The sequence below is a fragment of the Carica papaya genome, chromosome 2 (genome assembly GCF_054855325.1).
Source record: "Carica papaya isolate Zhongbai chromosome 2, ASM5485532v1, whole genome shotgun sequence".
Taxonomy (NCBI): domain Eukaryota; kingdom Viridiplantae; phylum Streptophyta; class Magnoliopsida; order Brassicales; family Caricaceae; genus Carica; species Carica papaya.
Genome location: NC_142310.1, coordinates 36,660,205 through 36,680,571, shown reverse-complemented (window position 1 = coordinate 36,680,571; position 20,367 = coordinate 36,660,205). Strand labels below are relative to the sequence as shown.

Sequence of the window (20,367 nt, the reverse complement as noted above, 5' to 3'; positions counted from 1 at the left end):
TTGGTTCTCTATTTCCTTAATCAAATACATTGAAAATAAATAGATTTATTAATTAAATAAACTATTCATTTTTTTTTCTATGTTATAATTAATTTTGGTTCCAAATAATTTTCAACGCAAAGTATTAAATCCAATGGTTGAGCATATCTGATCCCCTCCCCCGTAGAGTCCCAATCCCACGAGCCCCATAAACCCTAAAAGAAAATCACAACTCGCCTAAACCCCCAGAGAAATCATGAGCTCATTTACCAACAGCACCAACCTCGACAATCTCTTACTCCAAACCCTGATGGGCAGGCTCCAAATCCGCCAGCCAAACAACCCCTTCCTCTCTCAATCGCTCGAGGATCTTCTCTTCGATGCAGCCAATCTCTCCGATGATGAAGGCGACGAAAACAAGACGCAGCTCTCCAGAGAGGAGTCCAAGCTCGAGAAGGAGATCGTCCGGGTAATTTTATCGGGCAAGACGGATTCGCTGAAACCCAATTCGGGTCAAGCTGTTACCATCAACGAGCACCACATATGCGTCGGGTTCCACGAGGAGACGGGTTCGGATTATCGGGTATGGGAATGGCACGGCCACATAATGCTCTTCGATGAAGAAAATGGTTATACACCAGAGTATATTTATGGGAATTACTTCGAGAGATTGCATGTTAAGGTGCGCGCTCGCGCTGACAAGGAAGAGGAGAAGAAAGAGGAAGAAGAAGAGAAAGAAGAGGAGAAAATTGGGAATTTGGGATTGAGGGAACTGATTGACGGTGGCGATTCGGGTCAAGGTCGGATTCTTCATCGGAATATCAATACTGGTTCGCCAAGGTTAATTGTAAAACACCCATGAACCTGCTTCATTGATGTTTGATGTAACTGATACAAGCAGTTTTAGGTCCATGTCCTCCTGCAATTTTTATATTTGTGAACTGCTCTTGTTGGTTGCTTTCATATAATAAACTACTTTTTGTGACCTGTTCATATATATTACTTTTGGTTGCATATTGGCTTTGGATTTTTCAGAATGACGTATTTAAGTGTTCTTCTGTTTTTTTTTTTTTTCGCAATTCTGGTTGATCTTGGTGTATGAAATTTTGATCTACTAGCTAGTAAAGATCTTTTTTTTTCTTGTTTTTCAAACCCATTTATAAGAGGAAAAAGCAAATTATATGTATTAATATATTTATGCACATTGGATCCATGGTACTAGGGCACCATCCTTCACAGGCAAGGTGGAGTGGGAAGAGGGGCAGTGACAAATATTTGTCCCCTGGAAGAGTGGCAGCTCTGTCATTTGAAAGGGACTACCCAGCTAAAATATTATACTTGAAAGCTAATTCAGAACTACATATAGCCTTATCATTATAGTTCTTGTCAATTTTTCTTTCCCATCAAAAATTGGTATACGTATATATATATATATGTATACATATGAGAATTAATTATACGAATACAGTAATACTGCATGCTTTTATTATATAACAACATTAGCATCAACATGCCCACTATAACAAGAAAAAGAAGTTGTATGTCAAACAAAACCACCTTTAAAGAAACTAAGCACCAGGGTTTGAAGGAGATTACTAGAGATGAACAGAGCTTATATCCCAGCAGATCACATGGACATTAACAAGACTGTACTTTGTAGTCTTCTTTAGCTCAGTTGACCAGATTCATTCTCTCATGGTTTTGTGTGTTTGTATTGAATGTGTGCTTCTGTTGGTGTAAAAACAGTCAAATATTTGTATACCTTGTAATGTGGATGGCTTGGCTTCTGAGTCAGTAATGGATGTCTGCAGCCTGAAAAGAAGAGAACCAACATTGTAGCAATGTTGGGTCACAGAATCCAACCCAATTTTTGTTAAAGATCACTTTGGCCATCCCTTGTTCTGATCCTGTTTCTAGTCACTTTGCTAGTGTACTTGCCATGTTGATAGTAGTAGACTCTAACAAGAAGATAAAAGCACCCTTAAATGATTGATAATGGGAGAAAGTCCTTGTGCCTTCCATGTCCAGGCAATTGGCCCCCACCTTCTTTCCTCCAATTCTGACACTCAGATTCAGCTACATTACTTGCCTCTATATATACGTGCACTGGGTATCACATTGTGCAGATATCAGCTTATCTACTCACTTATATCCAAGTGCCAAGCAGTCAATACCCAAGTTTTCTCATCTTCCATTAATGGATTCTAATTCCTCAGGCTTTTTCTGGAATCCTTCAACTCTCCATTCTGTTTACTATCCAGGCAAGGAAGACAATGGAGATGGTATAATCGATCTGGGTCTTAGTCTAGGAACTTTGCAACCTGAAGCTTACCATCCATCTGGACATAGTAAGCTCTTGCTCATCCCATACTTTTTATATATTATCGCCGTTTGGTCTTATGTTGTAATGTTGAGCGGTGATTTCTGATTTTCTTTTCCATTTTTAATTACATTCCATGCTTTCTTGGGTTATACATGAACTTTAGATATCGGATTTCATTCCCTTTTGCTGTTGGTGAATCTACTATACTTGCTATAGAAAAGCTTGAATCTACTATACAGTGATGTGGCAATATTTGTTTACAGTATAACTTGACCATGTACCAGATACTGTGTATGCATGAGCATTAAGTATGGCTATATGGTGATATGGATAAGAGTTTATTTATGCTTTTTGGTGGAGATATTCTTAGGACGAAGAAAGTGGATATTTTAAATTTTTGGATTAAGCAATCTGGCTCTTTTAATAATAGCAGCATATATAGCTGCAACTCTAATTTGAATTTGTGTCCGAATCAAGTGCCAAGTCTTGGTGGCTACAATGACCTCATTGGTTGGCCCCAGCCTCAAGCTAATTCCTCGCCACAGCTCAAGAATCCAATCACAGGGTATCAGAAACTCTTTGAAGATGATCACTGTGATGAAGAAGCAGAAGCAGTGCAGAGCAAAGAGAGGTGGGCTTATGTAAAGGTTAACATGGATGGAGTTATGGTTGGTCGCAAAGTTTGTGTGCTTGACTATGGAGGTTACCCGACCCTTGCACATCAACTAGAAGACATGTTTGGTAGGTATAGAAAGAAAACTGATAATCTTTACATTGTTTGATCTCGTTGGAAATGAGTATTTTTTTCTTGAAGTACAAAATCCCTTCTTGGAAATAAGTGTTGGCTAAGATTATTAGTATTACTAATTCCAGGGAGACAATCTGCATCTGGGTTAAGGTTGTTCCAGGCTGGGTCTGAATTTTCCCTGTTTTACAAGGACAGGGAAGACAATTGGAGGGCTGTGGGTGATGTTCCATGGAAGTAAGTCCTTTATTTTTCACTTACCTTAATGATTCAACATAGTATCAGAGTTCGAGGTGTTTGGAGTCTCGCACTGCTTTTTCATGCCTGTATATTATGGTTAGATCTGTCTATCTGTATTTGTACTCATTACTGTTGTGGTAACTCAATTATTTCTCGATGGCTATCATTGACATTTATAGAGAGTTTGTTGAAAAAGTGAGGCGGCTGAGGATTGCAAAAAGGAGCGAAGCTCTACATTCTTGTTCGTCGTCATTCAACTGATTTCTTTGAATGGTCTTGGCTTGAAGACTCTCTGCAGATCGCAAATTAAGGATTACTTGCTTTAGAGATGAATCTAAAATGGGAAATCTGCGCATAAATTGCAGAAGTGATGTTATATTAGTTAGGGTTGAGCATTACATGTAGGCACTGGATGAAGTTAAATACATTATTGTTGATCTTGATAAGCAAATTTTCATGTCAATTGAATATTTCACTTAAAAAGAGAGACTGCTGGAGCAAAATATCCATTCGGGGAAATTTTAAGATACTTAGTAGCTAAAACTGTAGTCATAAGTTACTGCAACTTGTACTCTGTTTTTCATCGGATTAATAAATAAACTAATTTCTGGGTATTCGTTTATTGAATCTTGTTTCTTGAATCTAACAGACATATAATATATATGTCTATATGTAAATTATGATAATTCATAAACATCATAACATCAACACAGTCTGCATACGGTATGATACAAACTAACACATCGTAGTAACAACAACACGACGACACGAGATTAATTCGTAGATCTGGAAGGTATCCTGAAACTTGTTTTGTCATGCGATGTTAACTTAATACTTTGAGAGATGTTATCTACTCAAAATTCTAGCATCTGGGTTGCCTCAAAAAGTTCAAACAAGAAGAAAAAAAAAAAAATGGTATGAGATTTCAGCTATTGGAAAACTCAATGGTCAAGAATCAAAGTAGTATCCTTTATTTTCTAGGGTTCTTTTTAGAAATGAGAAAAGTTGACCCCTAAAAGTCATGTACTTTAAGTCATGGGCCTTTACAGCACCCACATTGTCTGTTGCTGAAAATGAAGCCTTCTGGTTTTGTCCGAGCACAAGGGACACTCTCCTTTGAATATCCTCTGCCCATTTATGCATTATGAGTCCCCAAAAACTAACCACATTACAACTTGATTTGTACAAATTACTTGTCAAAAGTGGTACTACACTAGCTGGTGCTCTTAACTTTTGTGCTCGATGGCAAAGATGCTAACATGACATGAACTGTGATTTATAAATTAACGATCAAAATTTAGATAATTTTGGGTTTCGGATCATTTTCTGTATTCTATCGAGAATGTTTGAGACTTTATTAACATTTTGATTGACTTATAAATATTGAAAATACGGGGTGAAAATATTATTTCTATTATCGTCTAAAAGGCATCTCGGTTAATTTTTTTACTCGCAAAAGAAAACCAACCTAACATTTTTATTAAAAATTATATATTTATACCCAATGATTATTAGATTCTGTTTAAATATTTAATTTATAAAAATGTAAGTAAAGTTGAATTTATTCACTCATATAATACAATATAATAATATAATGTACTAAACAAGAGTGTATTAAATTATTAATCGAATCCAAGAGTTACTATTGTGTCATTATAATACATACATAAAAGACAAACATTCTTGGGTAAAATAGATTTCCACCCAACAAAAAAACATATAAAAAGATTATTATAAAAATATTTTTGAATAATTATAAGCAATAGTTATAGCTATATTATTATTTATATATATATATATTTAAAATAAATTATGAAGAGTTAAAAGGGAGGAGTATATAATTCAAGATTTCCGACAAGAAATAAAGTTAAAGGTCAAAGAAAAAGACAAATGTAACACCAATTAAAATCCCAAACGACAGCTATCAATTCTCTTTTTAAAAGATTTAATTGTCGGGTTTTTGTTCTATTAAAATTTATTATTTTATTAAATATATTATGAATTGATAATAATTATTATAAATAAAAATTTTATTATTTTTTTTATAATTTATTTACGATCAATAACATAAATATTTAAATAATTCAAGTATTAAATTAAATTAAATTAAATCATTCGATTCAAAACGCAAAATATGTAGTGATTTTTCGGTCATGGTTGAATTTTTTAAATTAAAATTTACATTAAAACAATATACAATTTCGAGTCTTGTATTAATAAATTAAATTAAAATTCTTTTAAATTATGTCCAAAAATTTTAATATTTAAAAAAAAAATAATTTTTAACAGAATTAAAATACTAGTGTTTATAAATAATATGGTAAAATTGAAATAATTAAAATTAAAAAAATAATAAAGAATAAAACATGCGATTAAATAATATATTAAATCACGTATGAAAAAAAAAAATATTATAAAAAATAATTATAATTATTTATTAAAACTGTAATGAATAAATTAAATTAAATTTTAATAAATTTATTATATTTTTAAATATAAAAAATATTTAATAAAAAAAATTTCGTTAATTGTACGGTCACGACTAGGTTAAAAATCTTTTACTTTAAACTCCGAGTCACAACTATACATGACTGCATTTTCACACTACATAATCTTCTCCTGCTATCATAACCCAGCAGACTGCAGAACACAGATCAGGAAAATTAACAGAAGTTCTTGCAGAACATTAAGTTTCCTAATTAAGAAAAATTTTACCCTAATGGTAACTCTGAATTTCACTTTCGTCCCACGTGAATTATAACACAATTTTTTAACAAAAACATGTATATAAACAGGTCGATTCAAACATATATTCTCATATAAAATAAAAGAAAAATTAATATCACAGCCAAAAAATAGTTGGTTAGTACTGCACGAACCTAAGAAATTGACAGAAGATTACTCAGTCATGAAGGAGTACCATAGCTGCGATTAGAGGATTACAGATCTCCATTTTTGTCCAGCAACCATGTGAGCAGAAAGTTCTTTCTCCTCCGTTGCTCAATAATTGTTGTGTTAAGCACTAGAAACAAAAATAAAGAAACAAAAGAAAACAAAACAGGAAACTCCATTCGCTAAGAAAGTTAAACAAGACAAGAAAGGTCTGCTATAAGAGCAAGAGGATAAAAACAAGTACATGATCTCACATACATACATACTGTAAGTATACAGAGTACAGATTTCCCATTCAGTAATATCTGTTACAATCTCTCTTAGCTCTTAAAGCAGACCTACTTTCACCAACCTCCCTAACAATCTGAATGTGAATCCTCACCCCGAAGACAATACAAGTCAGCACAACTGTTGGTAACACCGAGTCACTGTAGTCTGGATTGGCAAATCCTTGCTTCATTGTGACAACTCAAAATCATCATAAGCTGAATTCATGGTAATGTTAGTTTTCTCAATCCCTTGATGATATTACCCGGTCCAAGGTATCTGAGACATGCCTCATTGTAGGTCTTCGTTCGGGAGTGCTATGGACACAAGCCATTGCAATCTTTAAAACTGCAATAATCTCCTCTTCTTTATCTGTATCAGGCACTAAAAATGGATCAAGAACGTCTGAAAGTGGCTTTTTCTCTTCGATGCAGAGCTGAATCCATTGAACAAGATCCATTTCCGATGGTCCCACATGGACAACTGGCAATCTCCCAGTTATCATTTCCAGTAAAATTACCCCATACGAGTAAACATCCCACTTCTGTGATGGTTTTACAACTTTCAGTGCTTCAGGAGCCTGATAATATGATCCCAGATTGGTAGATGAACTAATGGTGGTGACTTCTGAAGGTGCACTCTTCGAGAGTTTCTCTTGTTGTTTATCTTGGGGCATTCTGTTTGACTGCAAGGTTGGAGATCCTCCTGCAATATTAGCAAGCCGTCCAAGTCCAAAGTCGGAAATATGAGGTTCCATGTCCTGTCCGAGCAGTATATTGCTCGGCTTTAAATCTCCGTGGACATACTTTTTAGGACTAAATTCATGTAGGTAGACCAAGCCTTTCGCAGTTCCCTTCATTATTTTCAAACGAATAGACCATGATAGTGGTGTAAACGATACCATTCCAGGCCTCCCTGATGTTAGCAATCACAGTATTAAAAAATTATAAAGAATGAATCCTGATATCGAAAATCATATATCACCAATGTGGAAAAGAAATGCAAGTGTTGTGTGGAGAATTTTATGAAAGTTTACCATGTAGTGCACTGGCAAGGCTTCCATTAGGTATGTAGTCATAGATGAGCAGCTTCTCGTCGACAGACCAGTAATAGGCTCTGAGAGTAACAATGTTGGGATGCCTTAACTTCCCAATTGCTTCGACTTCTGTCTGGAATTCCTTAAACCTTTGAGAGCCTCCTTCTCCCAATCTCCTAACAGCTAAGGTGAGCCCATCTTCAAGAACTACTTTGTAAACAATACCAATTCCGCTCTTTCCTAGAACAAAAGCTGAAGCTTTAAGCAACTCGTCCAAGTCAAATGCCACCTGTGTATCCAATGGCACAAGATCATATTGCTCCACATTTTCTGATAAAGTCTCAGATTCATCCTTCCTAAAACACAAGCACTCTTTCTTTCGCTTCCCCGCTTTCTCAAACCCATAACCATTTTCATCCTTATCATTGCTATATGCACAAAATTTTGAATAACAATAAGAGCAAAGCAATCCAACAAGGCAAATTCCAATTATATCGCAAATTACAATTGCAACGACAGAACTCCTACTTAAGGCTCTTCCTTTCCCACTGCTCCCACCATTGTCAACCGAACTCTCAGGAGTGCTATTACTAGGGAAAAATGGGTACGAGGAAGGTGAACTTGCGCCAGGACTATCGGGAGAACAAGGGTTCTTCAATGGAGGGCCACAAAGCCCAGGATTCCCAATAAATGCAGTTGGTCCTCTGTTCAATAGAGCAACATTTTGAGGTATTGCCCCACTTAGATTGTTGTACGTGAGATCAATATAAACTTTCTCAGGCAAATTTCCTAGGCTAGCAGGGATTGAACCACTGAACAGATTATGAGAAAAATCAACAGTTCCTTGCAAATTAGATAAGTTACCTATATCACTAGGAATTGAACCATTAAATTTGTTGAATGATAGATCAAGTTTTTCCAATGAGACAAAACTAGTCCCAAACCCATCAGGCAGTGCACCAGTGAGGTTGTTTTGACTCAGATCAAGGGTCCTAAGCCTCTTGCATTGTATAATGGATGCAGGGATAGACCCATTTAAGAAATTTTGAGATAAATCTAAAGTTTGCAGATACTTGAGCTTGCCAATCTCAAATGGCAAGGAGCCAGATAATGAATTCCCATAAAGGACTAAACTTTGAAGCCCTTTAGCCTCAAGGAGCTCCCTAGGCAAGCTTCCATAAAACCTATTGTTCCTTAAATTTACATGGCGAAGATCCGAGAGAGACCCTAAAGCAGAAGAAAAAAAGCCGTAAAGCTTCTTCTTTGGAATGCTAACAGAGATAACTCTTTCTTCCTTGCATGTAATCCCATTCCATGAACAAGGGTTTTCATCAGAGGAGTTCCAGTTCATCAAGGACCCTTCTGGGTCCTCGGCAATTGACTGTTTGAACGATAAAAGCGCATAGCCTTCTCCACTCAAAGCATGACTCAGTTGAATATTGAAGTTGCAGAGAAAAGCAACCCAGCAAATAAAAGCTAACATGCCTTTAAGCTAGAGTTGACAGTTAAGAGAGAAAATCAGTGTTAACTCAGAGACTGAACTAGAGGGCTTACCTTTCTTTTCTGGACCATAAAGCCAGAAGATGAAGAAAGATGCTTAGAGTAACAATGGAGGTTTTAGAGAGGGAGAGTGTGTGAAAGCAGTGACAGTGATGGAGAAGAGACTGAAGTGTTGAAAGTTTGGGTTAGCTAGAGCTAAAGAAGACCCTCGGGAAAATAGACAATTGGAGAAAATTAGTCAAAATACTAATCTGGGTCCTGTATTATTTTAATTGTTCAAAATGGTCCTTATATTTTTTTTTATTTTGGTCCTTATATTTGTAAGAAATTTTTACTTTGGTCCCTAATTATTATCTTCCACTAATGGTGCTATATAGATCCAAGTTTGCAACGTTTCACATTCTAGTTGAGTTGTTGTCCACGTCACATATTATATTTCAATAACGAAATATTTAACTTGGTCTTTTTTAATTATTACAATATAAGAATTCGTTTAAATAAAAAAAAAATTAAATCTAATTGACATCACGAATCTCACATTTATCATATTTTCTCATTTCAGCTAACTATTTTGTCAGAATTTCATTTCTCTAAAAACAAAAACAAAAAATTACACGCACTACGATAACTAATGATGCATGTCCATGCAAATCTTTTATTATTCATCTCTCCAAACTCTCCCAATCTCAATAGTTACTCGTTTGCCAATCTTACCAAAATTGTTGCTCGAGTTATTGAAACGTTTTTTACTTATAAGATTCTTATTCCAGCTACAAATATTGCTCACGCATTCAATCTAATCTTCTCCGTCACATGATCTAAACGGTCATGTTTTTAATTAAAAATGATAACAACAAAGATAATGACTATGAGTTTGCATTTGTCTGCAGATAACTCGACTATTCTCTTATATTCATTAATGAGATATTTCATAATATTCATTCTCGTATTTTAGTATTTATGATTTTGCGAGATCTCGAATTTTTCAGTCATTATCACAACTATATTTTCTAAAACAATAAAATTATCTCTCTAATAGTCGTTTAAGATTAGAAGTGCTTAACGTCGTTCTACTCTTATTTATAAGTAAATGAACTTGACGATATAAGATTTATGACAAGTATGAAATTTGTAAATTTAAAAATTCGAAATTAAATTATAATATAAAATTTGTTAGTAGAAGTTAATGACTAGGGATTAAAACAATAAATTTTTTAAAAGTATAAGGATTGAAATAATGATTAAAGAAAAAAAGTATATACACTAATTTAAATATTCTAAATAATACATAGAAATTTCCTAAAAGTATGTTTGCAACAAAAAAAAAAAAAAAAAGCGAAAGGAGAAGTTGGTGCGAGAAATTTTCTCCAATTATTTTTTTCATCGTCAATGAATTTATCGTGATATTTTGCAAGGAATGCGAAAGAGATTATGATCGATCTCGTCTCGGTAACCGCTTTTTCGTGAAGTTGGATATGACGATGACGTGGATATGCAAGAGCCTCCCCGATATTTTAGTAATTTTCGTCTTCCGCCACAATTATTCACGTGTAATTTATTTTTTAATCGTGGTTTATGTGTACTTATATATATATATACAATATTATATTAAATGTTCATAATATATATATATATATTTAATACTACTTAGATTGAATCTATTTATATATTTAAATTTTATAAATATCAAAATGATTTCATGCATGGTCAATATTGAAGGATCTACAAAGCCTTGAATCGGACAATCATGATAATCCCACACCACCAATGTACCGTTAAGGAGACATGTCATGATTACTCTCACTTTTTCCTCCTACGTATTTAATTCCTTACAACCCATTTGTTATTTCCACGTTGTGCACAAAAATTTTTTATATGTTATACGTGTGTGTATATATATATGTGTGTGTGTGTGTGTGTGTGTGTGTAATGGAGTGAGATATCACGTTATGATAAATTGAGGCGAGAAATTATCGTGTGAACTCCGGACTAGAGAACTAGCCGTTTGTCAGAAGGAGCTAAAGACGCGGACCCCACCTCGGAGCTTTTACTACTTTATATGCCTTTACAGACACACCTGTGGTCCGCGGTCGGGTAAGAAGGGAGGGGGGGTGGAATTGAATAAAAAGTTTATTTCGTGGGGCTAAACACCAAAATGTTAAAAATTAGGGAGTATAAAAAAAAAAGAAAAAGAAAAGAGAGTTACACGGTCTACGGTTTCCGACTCTTGGAATTAGCAGTCAAATGCCCGCCAAGTATTATAGAATTACCATCTTGTCCTTAAAATTACTAGTCATATAATTTAATTGTAATTTTCATTTAATTTAATAAATATAATTCTCAAATAATACTATTTTTGAAATAAAAATACTTGGTATAATTTTTTTAAAAAATTAAATTTGATTAATCACTAAGCGAATAAATTTAATTAAATATTTACGATTATTTATAAACGTGTTAGAAAAAGAAAAAAGAACAAGGAGATAAGGGCATATTTGTCTTTTCAGAAGATACAGAATAACGGGGTGAAAAGACAAGGAGTGCCCCACCGGGGGAAGTGTGAATGCGTGACAGTTTCATTCCTCGGGGCCCACCGCCGAATAAATAATTCCCGACCTACACTCTCACTCGCTCACTCTACCCTCACTGATGAGTTGTGACCTTCTACCCTTTACAGCTCCGGCATTCTCCAACTACTCTCTCTTTTTATTTAGAAATATAATATATTAATAAATTAAATAATTAATTTTATTATATTAAATATTATAAATCTACTATTATTAATCAATAATACACTAAAAAAAATAACGAAATTTATATTTTAAATAAAATTTAAATTTATAACATTTATGTATAATATAAAAAATCTTAACTAATATAATTATATTTTAAAATTATAATAAAATCATCGAGATTATAAGAATTTTAATTTTTACAGTCTCGTTAACACATTAATAAATTAAATCGTCAATTCTATTAGACTAAATATTATAAGTTGAATATTATTAATCTATAACACCCAAATAAAATAATAAATTAAAGTTCTCTGCAAAATTTAAATTTGTAACATTCGAATATAATAAAAGAATTTTAACTAACAGAACCATGTTCGTATTATCGATTCTAAAATATTGATTATTTAAAATTAGTATTCTTTTTTTTTTTTAAATTATTAAATCTAAATATTTTTTTTTTATTTTTTGAGTGCAAATTTACTTTTTAATTTATAATAAAAATTTTTAATTCCAACATCCTTAGCTTGGATTCTCTAGTTGTGTCCTCCAAGCCAAGTCATTTTTAGTGTTATCTTGTTTTATTAGTGCAAGTTTTGCCTTCTCTTTTCTTTCTTCATCATTCTTGGTTCCTATTTTTGAGTATGCATGTTGGTTGTTCAACAAATTATATGTATTTTACAAGGAAAAAAAATACCCAAATTAAATATATAAATACTTTTAAGTATTATAAAGTTTAAGTTCAACTTTAAATTTTTTAAAACTTAAACTTAATTTTTGAAAGAGGAATATATAAATTCAAAATCAATTGAAGAAAAATTTAAGAAAAAATCATAGTTTAAATGACGTTAAATTTTTGTTCAATTAAAATATGATAAGATTTTGTTGCATTCGAGTTTGATTCTAATTTATTTTTTTTTTTGATATGAAAAACCAGTTAAAATGGATAATAAAAACAATCATACATAAATATTACATAATTTGGATCAGAAAACACTAAATATATCTTCATAAAAAATGCTCAAAAGCCCAAGAGGGGGTTATAGTAAGGAGTGACCCTCAATGGACTCATCATAAAACAGGTTCACCACGAAATCAGTGCTTATGTTACTTTACCGTTATGTATGTTGTACCTTAATAATTCAGTTTTTCGTAAGTTAAATTCTGATTGCAAGCAAAAGATTAGAACTTGTATTTGTGGTAACCGTTTCGCTATTGATTATCTTGTTCAAAAGTTAAACAACGATGACACTATTTATATTTAGGATAATATAACGCGATCTGAGGTTTCAAGTATGCTTAAGTTACTCAAAAGCGCCCAAAAGCTCTGCTTGAAGAATCGAGCAAGACTCAATTTGAATTTGACTAAATTTGAATTAATTTTTGGTCGAATCAAATTTAAATATTTTATGAATATTTCGTTTAATGAAATCTTATCATAAATATCAAATTATAATATTAGAATTAAAATGACAAAGATTTAATCTCATTTATTATTAAATTAAATCGTAAATTTTATTTTTAAATTATCAAGTTAGTTAAATGATTAGTATTTAAATTTTAAATTGTAATCATACGAATAGTAATTAGTATTTATTAATGATATAAGAAAATAATATTATTATTAGTTCTCATAATGAAACGTTACTTTAAAAAGTATTAAATAGTTTTAATAAATTAATTATTAATTATGAAAAGTATCTTTATTCTCTTTTCTTGCAGCCCAAGTTTCATCCGCTTATTTCCCACTGCCGGACGAACACGTGGATATAACTGGCGCGTTCGATGGACGCAAACTATTGGCTGACAGATTGATAAACATAACGACGCCGTTTTAAATCTAGTCAACTTCATCTGGACTTGAGAGCCGTGCTGAGGGATCAGTTGTATCGATCGAGAGAAAGAAGGAAAGATACAAATGGTGGACGCTTGCATGAGGGCCGTTATTGAAGCCATACACTCATCCCCTACGCAAGTTGTTGTTTACATCTGCGGCGGTGCCTCGTTGGTCTTTTCTCTCTCTCTCTCTCTCTCTCTCTCTCTCTCTCTCTCTCTCTTTATAGATATACTATGTATAAACGTATGTACGATATGATTATATATTTGTACATAGTCAATCTCTATACTCGCCGTATGTTCGTCACCAATTACTAATTCATCGTGCACTGAAATCTAAGCAGGCTTTAGGATGGTTAATGTCAGTTCCGGGAGCTTCGAGTACAGTCCTCGAAGCTGTGGTGCCTTACTCTAGACAGTCTCTGGTTCAATTACTTGGCAAGGTTTTCTTGATTAACCCAATTGTTCTGCTTAATCATCATCATTTAGGAATAAAACTTGAATTGCGTATTGTTATCAAAGGAATTCGTGAATTCTTTTGTAATTTTGTTGTTTACAGGTTCCTAGTCGGTATTGTTCTCAGCAAATAGCTGAGGAAATGGCTTTGTTAGCTTATAATCGTGCTCTTAAGCTTTCTAGTCCAGGTTAGTTTCAAGTTCATGCTAATTCTTTTTAGGAATACGTAGAGATTAGCAGCGACATATAACTTCTGATTTTCTTCTTTTGGTTGTTGTTAATAATATTAGGTTTTCACAATGGTCAATGATAGGAATTGCACTAACATATAAGTATCAATTAGTGGAAAATGTTGCAACTATGTGGTTCCATTGGATAAAAAAATAAGCTGCATGCAGATTGCAAATAGGATTTACTGGACTTTGGTGAACTAAAAGGAATAGTCTGCCTTGGTGTATATTTGGTTGTGTTTGTCAATGCGGAGCAACTACTTTTTTCTTGAGACAATTGGTACTTTAATTTTGGAACTTAACTTTCATGATATGTGCACGCATTAATGTTAATTGCTATGCTCCAGATTCTGAGCTATTAGTTAATTACTGCTAATCAGTTTGTAATATTGCCCTTGAATTGATTATTTTAGTTCGAACATGATTAACTGGGAGGAGACTGTGACTAATACCAGAAAAAAAGGTCTCAGACATTAAAAACTGACATAATATATGCCTGATTTGAATGGTTAATTGTGTAACTTCTGGACACTCTGCTCCAAAGGGCAGACCTATGGGGTTCCATATATAAATAATAATATGATCTTGAATCATGCTTTGGATAGGTTCCCCAGTTCTTGGTGTGGGTTTTACTGGTTCTTTGGCTACCATGCGCCCAAAACTTGGGGACCACAGGTATTTCAATGGAATTCATTTTTACAAGAAAAAATCCTTATCACACATATTCTTTTCATTATTGTTTCGATTTGATTCAAATGATTGCTTTCTAACATGATATTGTTGTTATACGTTTGTGGTATTTTCTATTAGAACATGTCAGTAGTAATTCCTTTTGCAGTTCATGTTTTCTCCTTCCTCTGTTCAATGACTCACAACTTGCAGTTCCGTCTTCCTCAATAAATGTTTTTGTATGAAAGAAAAAGTCGAATTAATATAGTTGATATCTCACGTTGATCAACCTCAATAGAAATGTTGGGGCCTCCATCTTTGCCTAAACTCTTCACAATCATGAACAGGTTTTACTTATCAACAAGAACTTCTGACAGACATTGGGTGTCAACAGTTACCTTATCGAAGGTAATCTTGCAATTCTTTCACCAATTTGTTTTCCCAGAGTCGAGGGTGGGATGGGAAGTGTTATTTCTTAAGTTTTGTACTATGTATATCATAATCTTATGCCAAATCAATTTAGGGTTTGCGAAGTCGAGAGGAAGAAGAAAAAGTTTCAAGTCGCATTTTAATCAAGGTGCGTGAGGAACCTAATGAGTAATGACATGATGAAGATTATCCATTTCCACTTCTTTTCAAAAAAAATAAGAAATGTAAGGTCATGTAATTTGTTTGGTAATCAATTCTTTTTAGAACAACTTTTCTGTAGAAATTTTTAAATAATTTTGAAGTCTTAATGTACAAGTAACTAGAGTTGGATTGCTGCAAACTGGAAAGTGCTTGTCTTAGTTTCTTATATTCAATGAATCTTTCAGCATTTGACATTCTTATTGCAATCTCGCGTATTAACTTCTTCGAGGTTGCTGTTGTTTTAACTCCAATGTTATTTAATTGCATATTCATCTTTTGGTTATAGGCAGTTGCGAATGCCTGCAAAGTTCCAGGAACCTTTGTTTCTGGGTTGACTGAATCTGAAGTGCCAGATGAATATGAAACACAATTCTCTGAAGAGCAAGAATTAGAACAACTTTTAAATGGGCAAATATGCTATAAGGTTTATCCATTTTCAGGTGTAAAGTGGTTTGACGTTTAGATTGCATCGGCCCCAATTACAATTGAAACTAACTCTATTTCTATCTGTTTCCATTAGTCATAAACTGTGAACTTTGTTGCAGAGACATGTATGTTAGACGAAGATAGGAAGATAGTTCTGTCTGGTTCTTTTAATCCATTACATGATGGTCATCTCAAGCTCATGGAAGTTGCCAAAAGGTACATGCATTTCCCTCAGGGAAGTTACTAAATGTGCATGCATATCCTTTTTCAGAAACTATAAGTTTGTATATTTAAATGACCTAGATGCAACCATAGATCATCTACAGTTCCAATGCTAAATATTTTAACTCTGTAAACCTTTTAGTTGTTCGACTTCAACCTTCTGTTAAAGAGGTTGGTTGAACTAATTAAAGTTTCCAAGCTGAAGTGATCATGATGCATTATTCAGGAAAACCTCTGGAATCTAGTTTGCTTCTGATGCATTTAATGTAATTGAAACTGGGAGGAATAGCCCTTAGGAATTTTGTTACTTGGGGAATAATTTTTAAACTTGCTTGAGAGAAGTGTAAGAATCCGACTTCTTATAAAAGTTTGGCGCCTGAACAGATTTGATATCTTCAGGGAAATCTCCCTGTAAAGCAAAGTCATAGTCGATGTCCACTAACTGGAAGATTTTCTCCTTTTATGAAACTGATTTGTATTTAGTTTATTGTTCAAACTCTCTATCATCTTCTTCAATTTATATTTAACTGTTATAAATTAAGTATCATGAATAAAATTCAAAGAAAACAGAAAATTTAACTAAAAATTTTCATGCAGCATATGTGGAAATGGATGTGAATGTTTCGAAATATCAGCAGTTAATGCAGACAAGCCTCCATTGTCAATTCCATATATCAAAGATCGTGTCAAGCAATTTGAAAAAGTTGGTAGGGACTGTCTGTCTTTTGTTTTGATATTTTGTCTCTTGTTTTTGTTCTGGACGTTTATATGTTAGTTTTTCAAAATAAAATGTGCCGTTAATGCTTAGCAGACTTTCTAGTGGAAATCGTCATCGACTTGATATGATGGTGTCCTCATGTAATTTAAAATATATGCTTTGTTTGCATATGTGGGATTCTAGCAACTCTTCTGCAGCAAAAGATATACGCAAGTGATTATTTGATGACAATGCCTGCTGACATTTAATTGTCTAAATAGTCATTAGTTTTACCTGAGAACCCTGTTTAAAAAATGTAAATTTCTCTTATGCTGAATATGTTGCATGACTTTTTATCTTTGAATTATTGACTGGCAGGAAAGACGGTAATAATTTCCAATCAGCCTTATTTTTACAAGAAAGCTGAACTTTTTCCAGGCAGTGCTTTTGTTATTGGTGCAGATACTGCGGCAAGGCTTATTGATGTATGGAACTTTATTGTCCCAAATGTATCTTTCTTTTTATTCATTCCAATAAATAATGTCTTATTCTAGTGGGTATTAGACCATCATTGGTATACCGGATCTGGTTACGGTTAGGTAAGAGGGTCTTACTAAATTCCATCCAATATTTTGTAAAGAGGGAGGATAGATAGGATTGGGAAAGAAGTGTTCAGCACAGTCATTAAACCATCCTCGTTTTTTGCTTCCATGTTTGGTCCTAGTAATTAAAATATTTACAGAATATGATATATAAAATTTAAATTCCACCGTCTATAAAATTTAAATCCCACCCTCTTTCATCTGCACGACCAATAGAACTACTGCTGACCATCCATAGACCACTACAAAACCAATTGAAAATCCCGGAACAAGGGTCACGGCCAGTTCTGGCTATGGAGTGATGTAATGTAGCTAGATTTGGCTAGATGGAGAAGAGCCTAGGTGGTTGCACGGGTGGCAGTCCACTTGGTTGGGAGAGCGAGCACCTGGTCGACTGGCCACTGCTTGGATAGAACACTGTGGCCTGGTAGGATGCCAGCTTCGTTGCGAGATATGATTGCCTGGGCCTTTTTCATGTTCTTTTCCTCTATTAACTATTAAGTTTTAAAATATTCTTTAATAATTTTTAAAATAAGAAATTATAACTAGGTTTTTATATGAATGACATTAATATTTTAAATGTCTCTTCAATGACAGTATATTCTATATGTATACGTGTATGTATATACATGTATATAGAATTAAAGCTCACTATGATCATAGACTATTTTATTCAAACACTACCTAACCTGTTGTCCAAATAATGCCAAACAATTAGTAAGAGTTTTCAACTTCCCTTTGTTTAATTTAATTACCCTACTCTAATGATGGGAAACATAATCTGAAGGTATGGCCTTATTGTTGTTATCCATGACTAGGAATGCAACAACAGATTCCGCGTAGCAGGCTGCTAAGGATTCTTCAATTAAACGATCTCTTTTACATTTGTCTTTTGTGCCCTCAAGAAGGAAATTTTGCTGCATAAATGTATTGATATCCTCGTAGAGAAATATTTTACTGTTGTTCTATCTTAAGCATGTGTTGCATCATTTGTCTAATTGTTATCTCAAGTAAGCATGTCTAATTGATATATGCCATAGCGGATATTTTGCATATTTATTAAGCCGGATAAATTGATGAATCTGAACATTTACATAGACCTTGGGTGCAATCATTTCCACAACTTGGATATGACTATTCCCGAATCTCATTTTCTTAGACTTGATTGATAAGAGGCTTGAAGCTTATGCAAGAAGCTAAGCAGCTTGTCCATAGACTATACTATTCCCTTGTTCTTTCCTTTTATTTGTTTATTTTTGGATAGGCTGGAGATTGGGGCTGGAATGTGTTGTATCTTGATGCGTGCTTTCCCATTTCCTTTCTTGACTCTATTTTAAATTCAGCTGGAGCATTGTGAGCATGCAGATAACCAATACTCTGTTCTATCATTTTGTAGCCGAAGTACTACAGTGGAGATTATGGAAAAATGATTGACATCCTCAATGCCTGCAAACAAACAGGATGCACATTCCTTGTCGGTGGCCGCAATGTAAATGGCATTTTTAAGGTATACCCACATGCTGGAAGGTTCATGATGAATGAAAAACTGGCTGTCATTTTTCATTTATCCTCGATTGCAACTGGTATTATTGCTCTGTATTACCACATGATTTCTCTGCAGGTGCTTGAAGATTTTGACATTCCAGAGGAATTAAAAGACATGTTCGTTTCAATACCGGCAGAAGCTTTTCGCATGGATATATCATCCACGGAGATAAGGAAAAGCCTCGGACTATAAAATCTGATAATGGCCTGCAACATCTCAACCACGGTTCCTTCTCTGCTTACATGGGGCAACAAATAATAAAAGCTTCTTGAATTTTATTTTCCTCGTTTTACCCAAATGTGTAAGAACTTTGTGATAGCCAAATGATGTTTCTTTATAAAAAAAAAACGTAATTTAAGAATATCGTGCCAGGCTCATTAATTAAGAAAAATTTTGATATTAATTTTTTTAACTGGTGTAATATTTTTCTGTTAGCTTTTTTATGTTTTTAAGAGTTTTTCCTTAAGTGTATTCAAATGCAAGTTCTATCCGCACTGGAAATAAGAAGTTCATCCAAAAAATGTTTGTAATCATGTCAAATGTATATTATTTCCGCTAGAATTGAAAGATTTAAGAATAAATCTTCGTAAACTCGTTATAAAAGCATTGAACATTAAATACAATTTACAAATTAATGTTTAACAATGACGAAGAAAGTGCAAGTTAGAATCTGTGATTGTGTTCTTACTTGGAGAATATTTGCATTCTGTTAAGATATTTAATGAGATGAATATGTGCATTTCATGCTTAAGAAAAAGTACCACACAGCATAAGTAATTTAAAGAAAATTGATTATAAAAAGTCACCATCTCTACTAAAAATATCATCTTACCTTCCATGCTGCCCACTGAAGTTTCTATCAGAAAACAAAGCACCAAGAGAGAGAACAAAGGAAAGGAAAGGAAAGAAAGAAAGAAAAATTCTGCACCGCATTTTCTAATGTGTCATATAGAAAACTCTATACACTTTTAACCTCCGAGAGACTTCGTAGAAAAAACAAGCGGAGTCACGAGTCACCCGCCGCAGCCTCCGCCGCATCCTGCGCCGCAGCCTGCACAAGTTGAGGCGCCATAAGCATCGTTATGGGCGGAGGCTTTGTCTTTCGACGTACCACCGCCGGCGCAGGAGAATAACACGCCTGTTACAATAGAGAAGCTAACCAGAACTGCCCAGAACAAGAAAATTACGTTGCTTAATCCTTCATCTTCTCTTTCTCCCATCTCCTTCCATTCCCTTACCATTTTCTGTCTCCGTAAAATCCCCAACAAAGCTCCGAAGTACCTTTGACGTTGACCGTTGTGTAAAAACCAAAACAAAAAAAAAAAAGACTTAAACTTGG

The 20,367-nt window shown here is 33.8% G+C and overlaps 4 protein-coding genes across 7 annotated transcripts; 3 read left to right on the top strand and 1 right to left on the bottom strand.

Moving 5' to 3' along the window:
• The first annotated feature begins 118 nt into the window (after positions 1-118).
• On the top strand, positions 119-972 carry LOC148269024 (uncharacterized). The gene has a single exon (XM_088214544.1). It carries the CDS (start codon positions 236-238, stop codon positions 839-841), a length of 606 nt encoding a protein of 201 aa, XP_088070670.1. The 5' UTR covers positions 119-235; the 3' UTR covers positions 842-972.
• A 140-nt stretch (positions 973-1,112) lies between these two features.
• Positions 1,113-3,909, top strand: IAA32 (indole-3-acetic acid inducible 32). 2 transcript variants are annotated; one of them, XR_015817420.1, is made up of 4 exons: positions 1,113-2,327; positions 2,780-3,047; positions 3,176-3,284; positions 3,467-3,909. XR_015817420.1 is itself a non-coding variant. In XM_022040538.2 (4 exons), exons 1-4 carry the CDS (start codon positions 2,000-2,002, stop codon positions 3,546-3,548), a joined length of 783 nt encoding a protein of 260 aa, XP_021896230.1. In that variant the 5' UTR covers positions 1,113-1,999; the 3' UTR covers positions 3,549-3,909. The 2 variants fall into 2 exon arrangements, 1 of the variants encoding a protein (XP_021896230.1); XM_022040538.2 differs by having other exon boundaries at positions 2,780-3,043.
• Positions 3,910-6,335: 2,426 nt separating this feature from the next.
• Positions 6,336-9,175, bottom strand: LOC110813457 (Leucine-rich repeat protein kinase family protein). The gene is made up of 2 exons (XM_022040600.2): positions 7,483-9,175; positions 6,336-7,361 (listed from the first exon to the last, which is right to left on the bottom strand). The coding sequence occupies exons 1-2, from the start codon at positions 8,963-8,965 to the stop codon at positions 6,691-6,693; spliced, it is 2,154 nt and encodes a 717-aa protein (XP_021896292.1). The 5' UTR covers positions 8,966-9,175; the 3' UTR covers positions 6,336-6,690.
• Positions 9,176-13,563: 4,388 nt separating this feature from the next.
• Positions 13,564-19,440, top strand: LOC110813410 (Nucleotidylyl transferase superfamily protein). Of its 3 annotated transcripts, none has more exons than XM_022040523.2 (12): positions 13,564-13,722; positions 13,895-13,993; positions 14,110-14,194; positions 14,842-14,911; positions 15,253-15,313; positions 15,429-15,482; positions 15,822-15,975; positions 16,081-16,177; positions 16,781-16,890; positions 17,259-17,365; positions 18,879-18,989; positions 19,104-19,440. In XM_022040523.2, the coding sequence occupies exons 1-12, from the start codon at positions 13,633-13,635 to the stop codon at positions 19,218-19,220; spliced, it is 1,155 nt and encodes a 384-aa protein (XP_021896215.2). In that variant the 5' UTR covers positions 13,564-13,632; the 3' UTR covers positions 19,221-19,440. The 3 variants fall into 3 exon arrangements, with proteins under 3 accessions (XP_021896215.2, XP_088070665.1, XP_088070666.1); XM_088214539.1 differs by having other exon boundaries at positions 13,567-13,718; XM_088214540.1 differs by lacking the exons at positions 13,895-13,993; positions 14,110-14,194 and having other exon boundaries at positions 13,596-13,722.
• Positions 19,441-20,367: the final 927 nt, after the last annotated feature.

Coding starts and splice junctions, on each gene's coding strand:
- LOC148269024 (XM_088214544.1), top strand. CDS start 236: ATGAGCTCATTTACCAACAGCACCAACCTCGACAATCTCTTACTCCAA.
- IAA32 (XM_022040538.2), top strand. CDS start 2,000: ATGTCCAGGCAATTGGCCCCCACCTTCTTTCCTCCAATTCTGACACTC. Junction 2,328..2,779: donor TTACCATCCATCTGGACATA/GTAAGCTCTTGC, acceptor GTCCGAATCAAG/TGCCAAGTCTTGGTGGCTAC. Junction 3,044..3,175: donor TCAACTAGAAGACATGTTTG/GTAGGTATAGAA, acceptor TACTAATTCCAG/GGAGACAATCTGCATCTGGG.
- LOC110813457 (XM_022040600.2), bottom strand. CDS start 8,965: ATGTTAGCTTTTATTTGCTGGGTTGCTTTTCTCTGCAACTTCAATATT. Junction 7,362..7,482: donor CCTTGCCAGTGCACTACATG/GTAAACTTTCAT, acceptor TGCTAACATCAG/GGAGGCCTGGAATGGTATCG.
- LOC110813410 (XM_022040523.2), top strand. CDS start 13,633: ATGGTGGACGCTTGCATGAGGGCCGTTATTGAAGCCATACACTCATCC. Junction 15,314..15,428: donor CAACAGTTACCTTATCGAAG/GTAATCTTGCAA, acceptor AAATCAATTTAG/GGTTTGCGAAGTCGAGAGGA. Junction 15,483..15,821: donor CAAGTCGCATTTTAATCAAG/GTGCGTGAGGAA, acceptor TTTTGGTTATAG/GCAGTTGCGAATGCCTGCAA.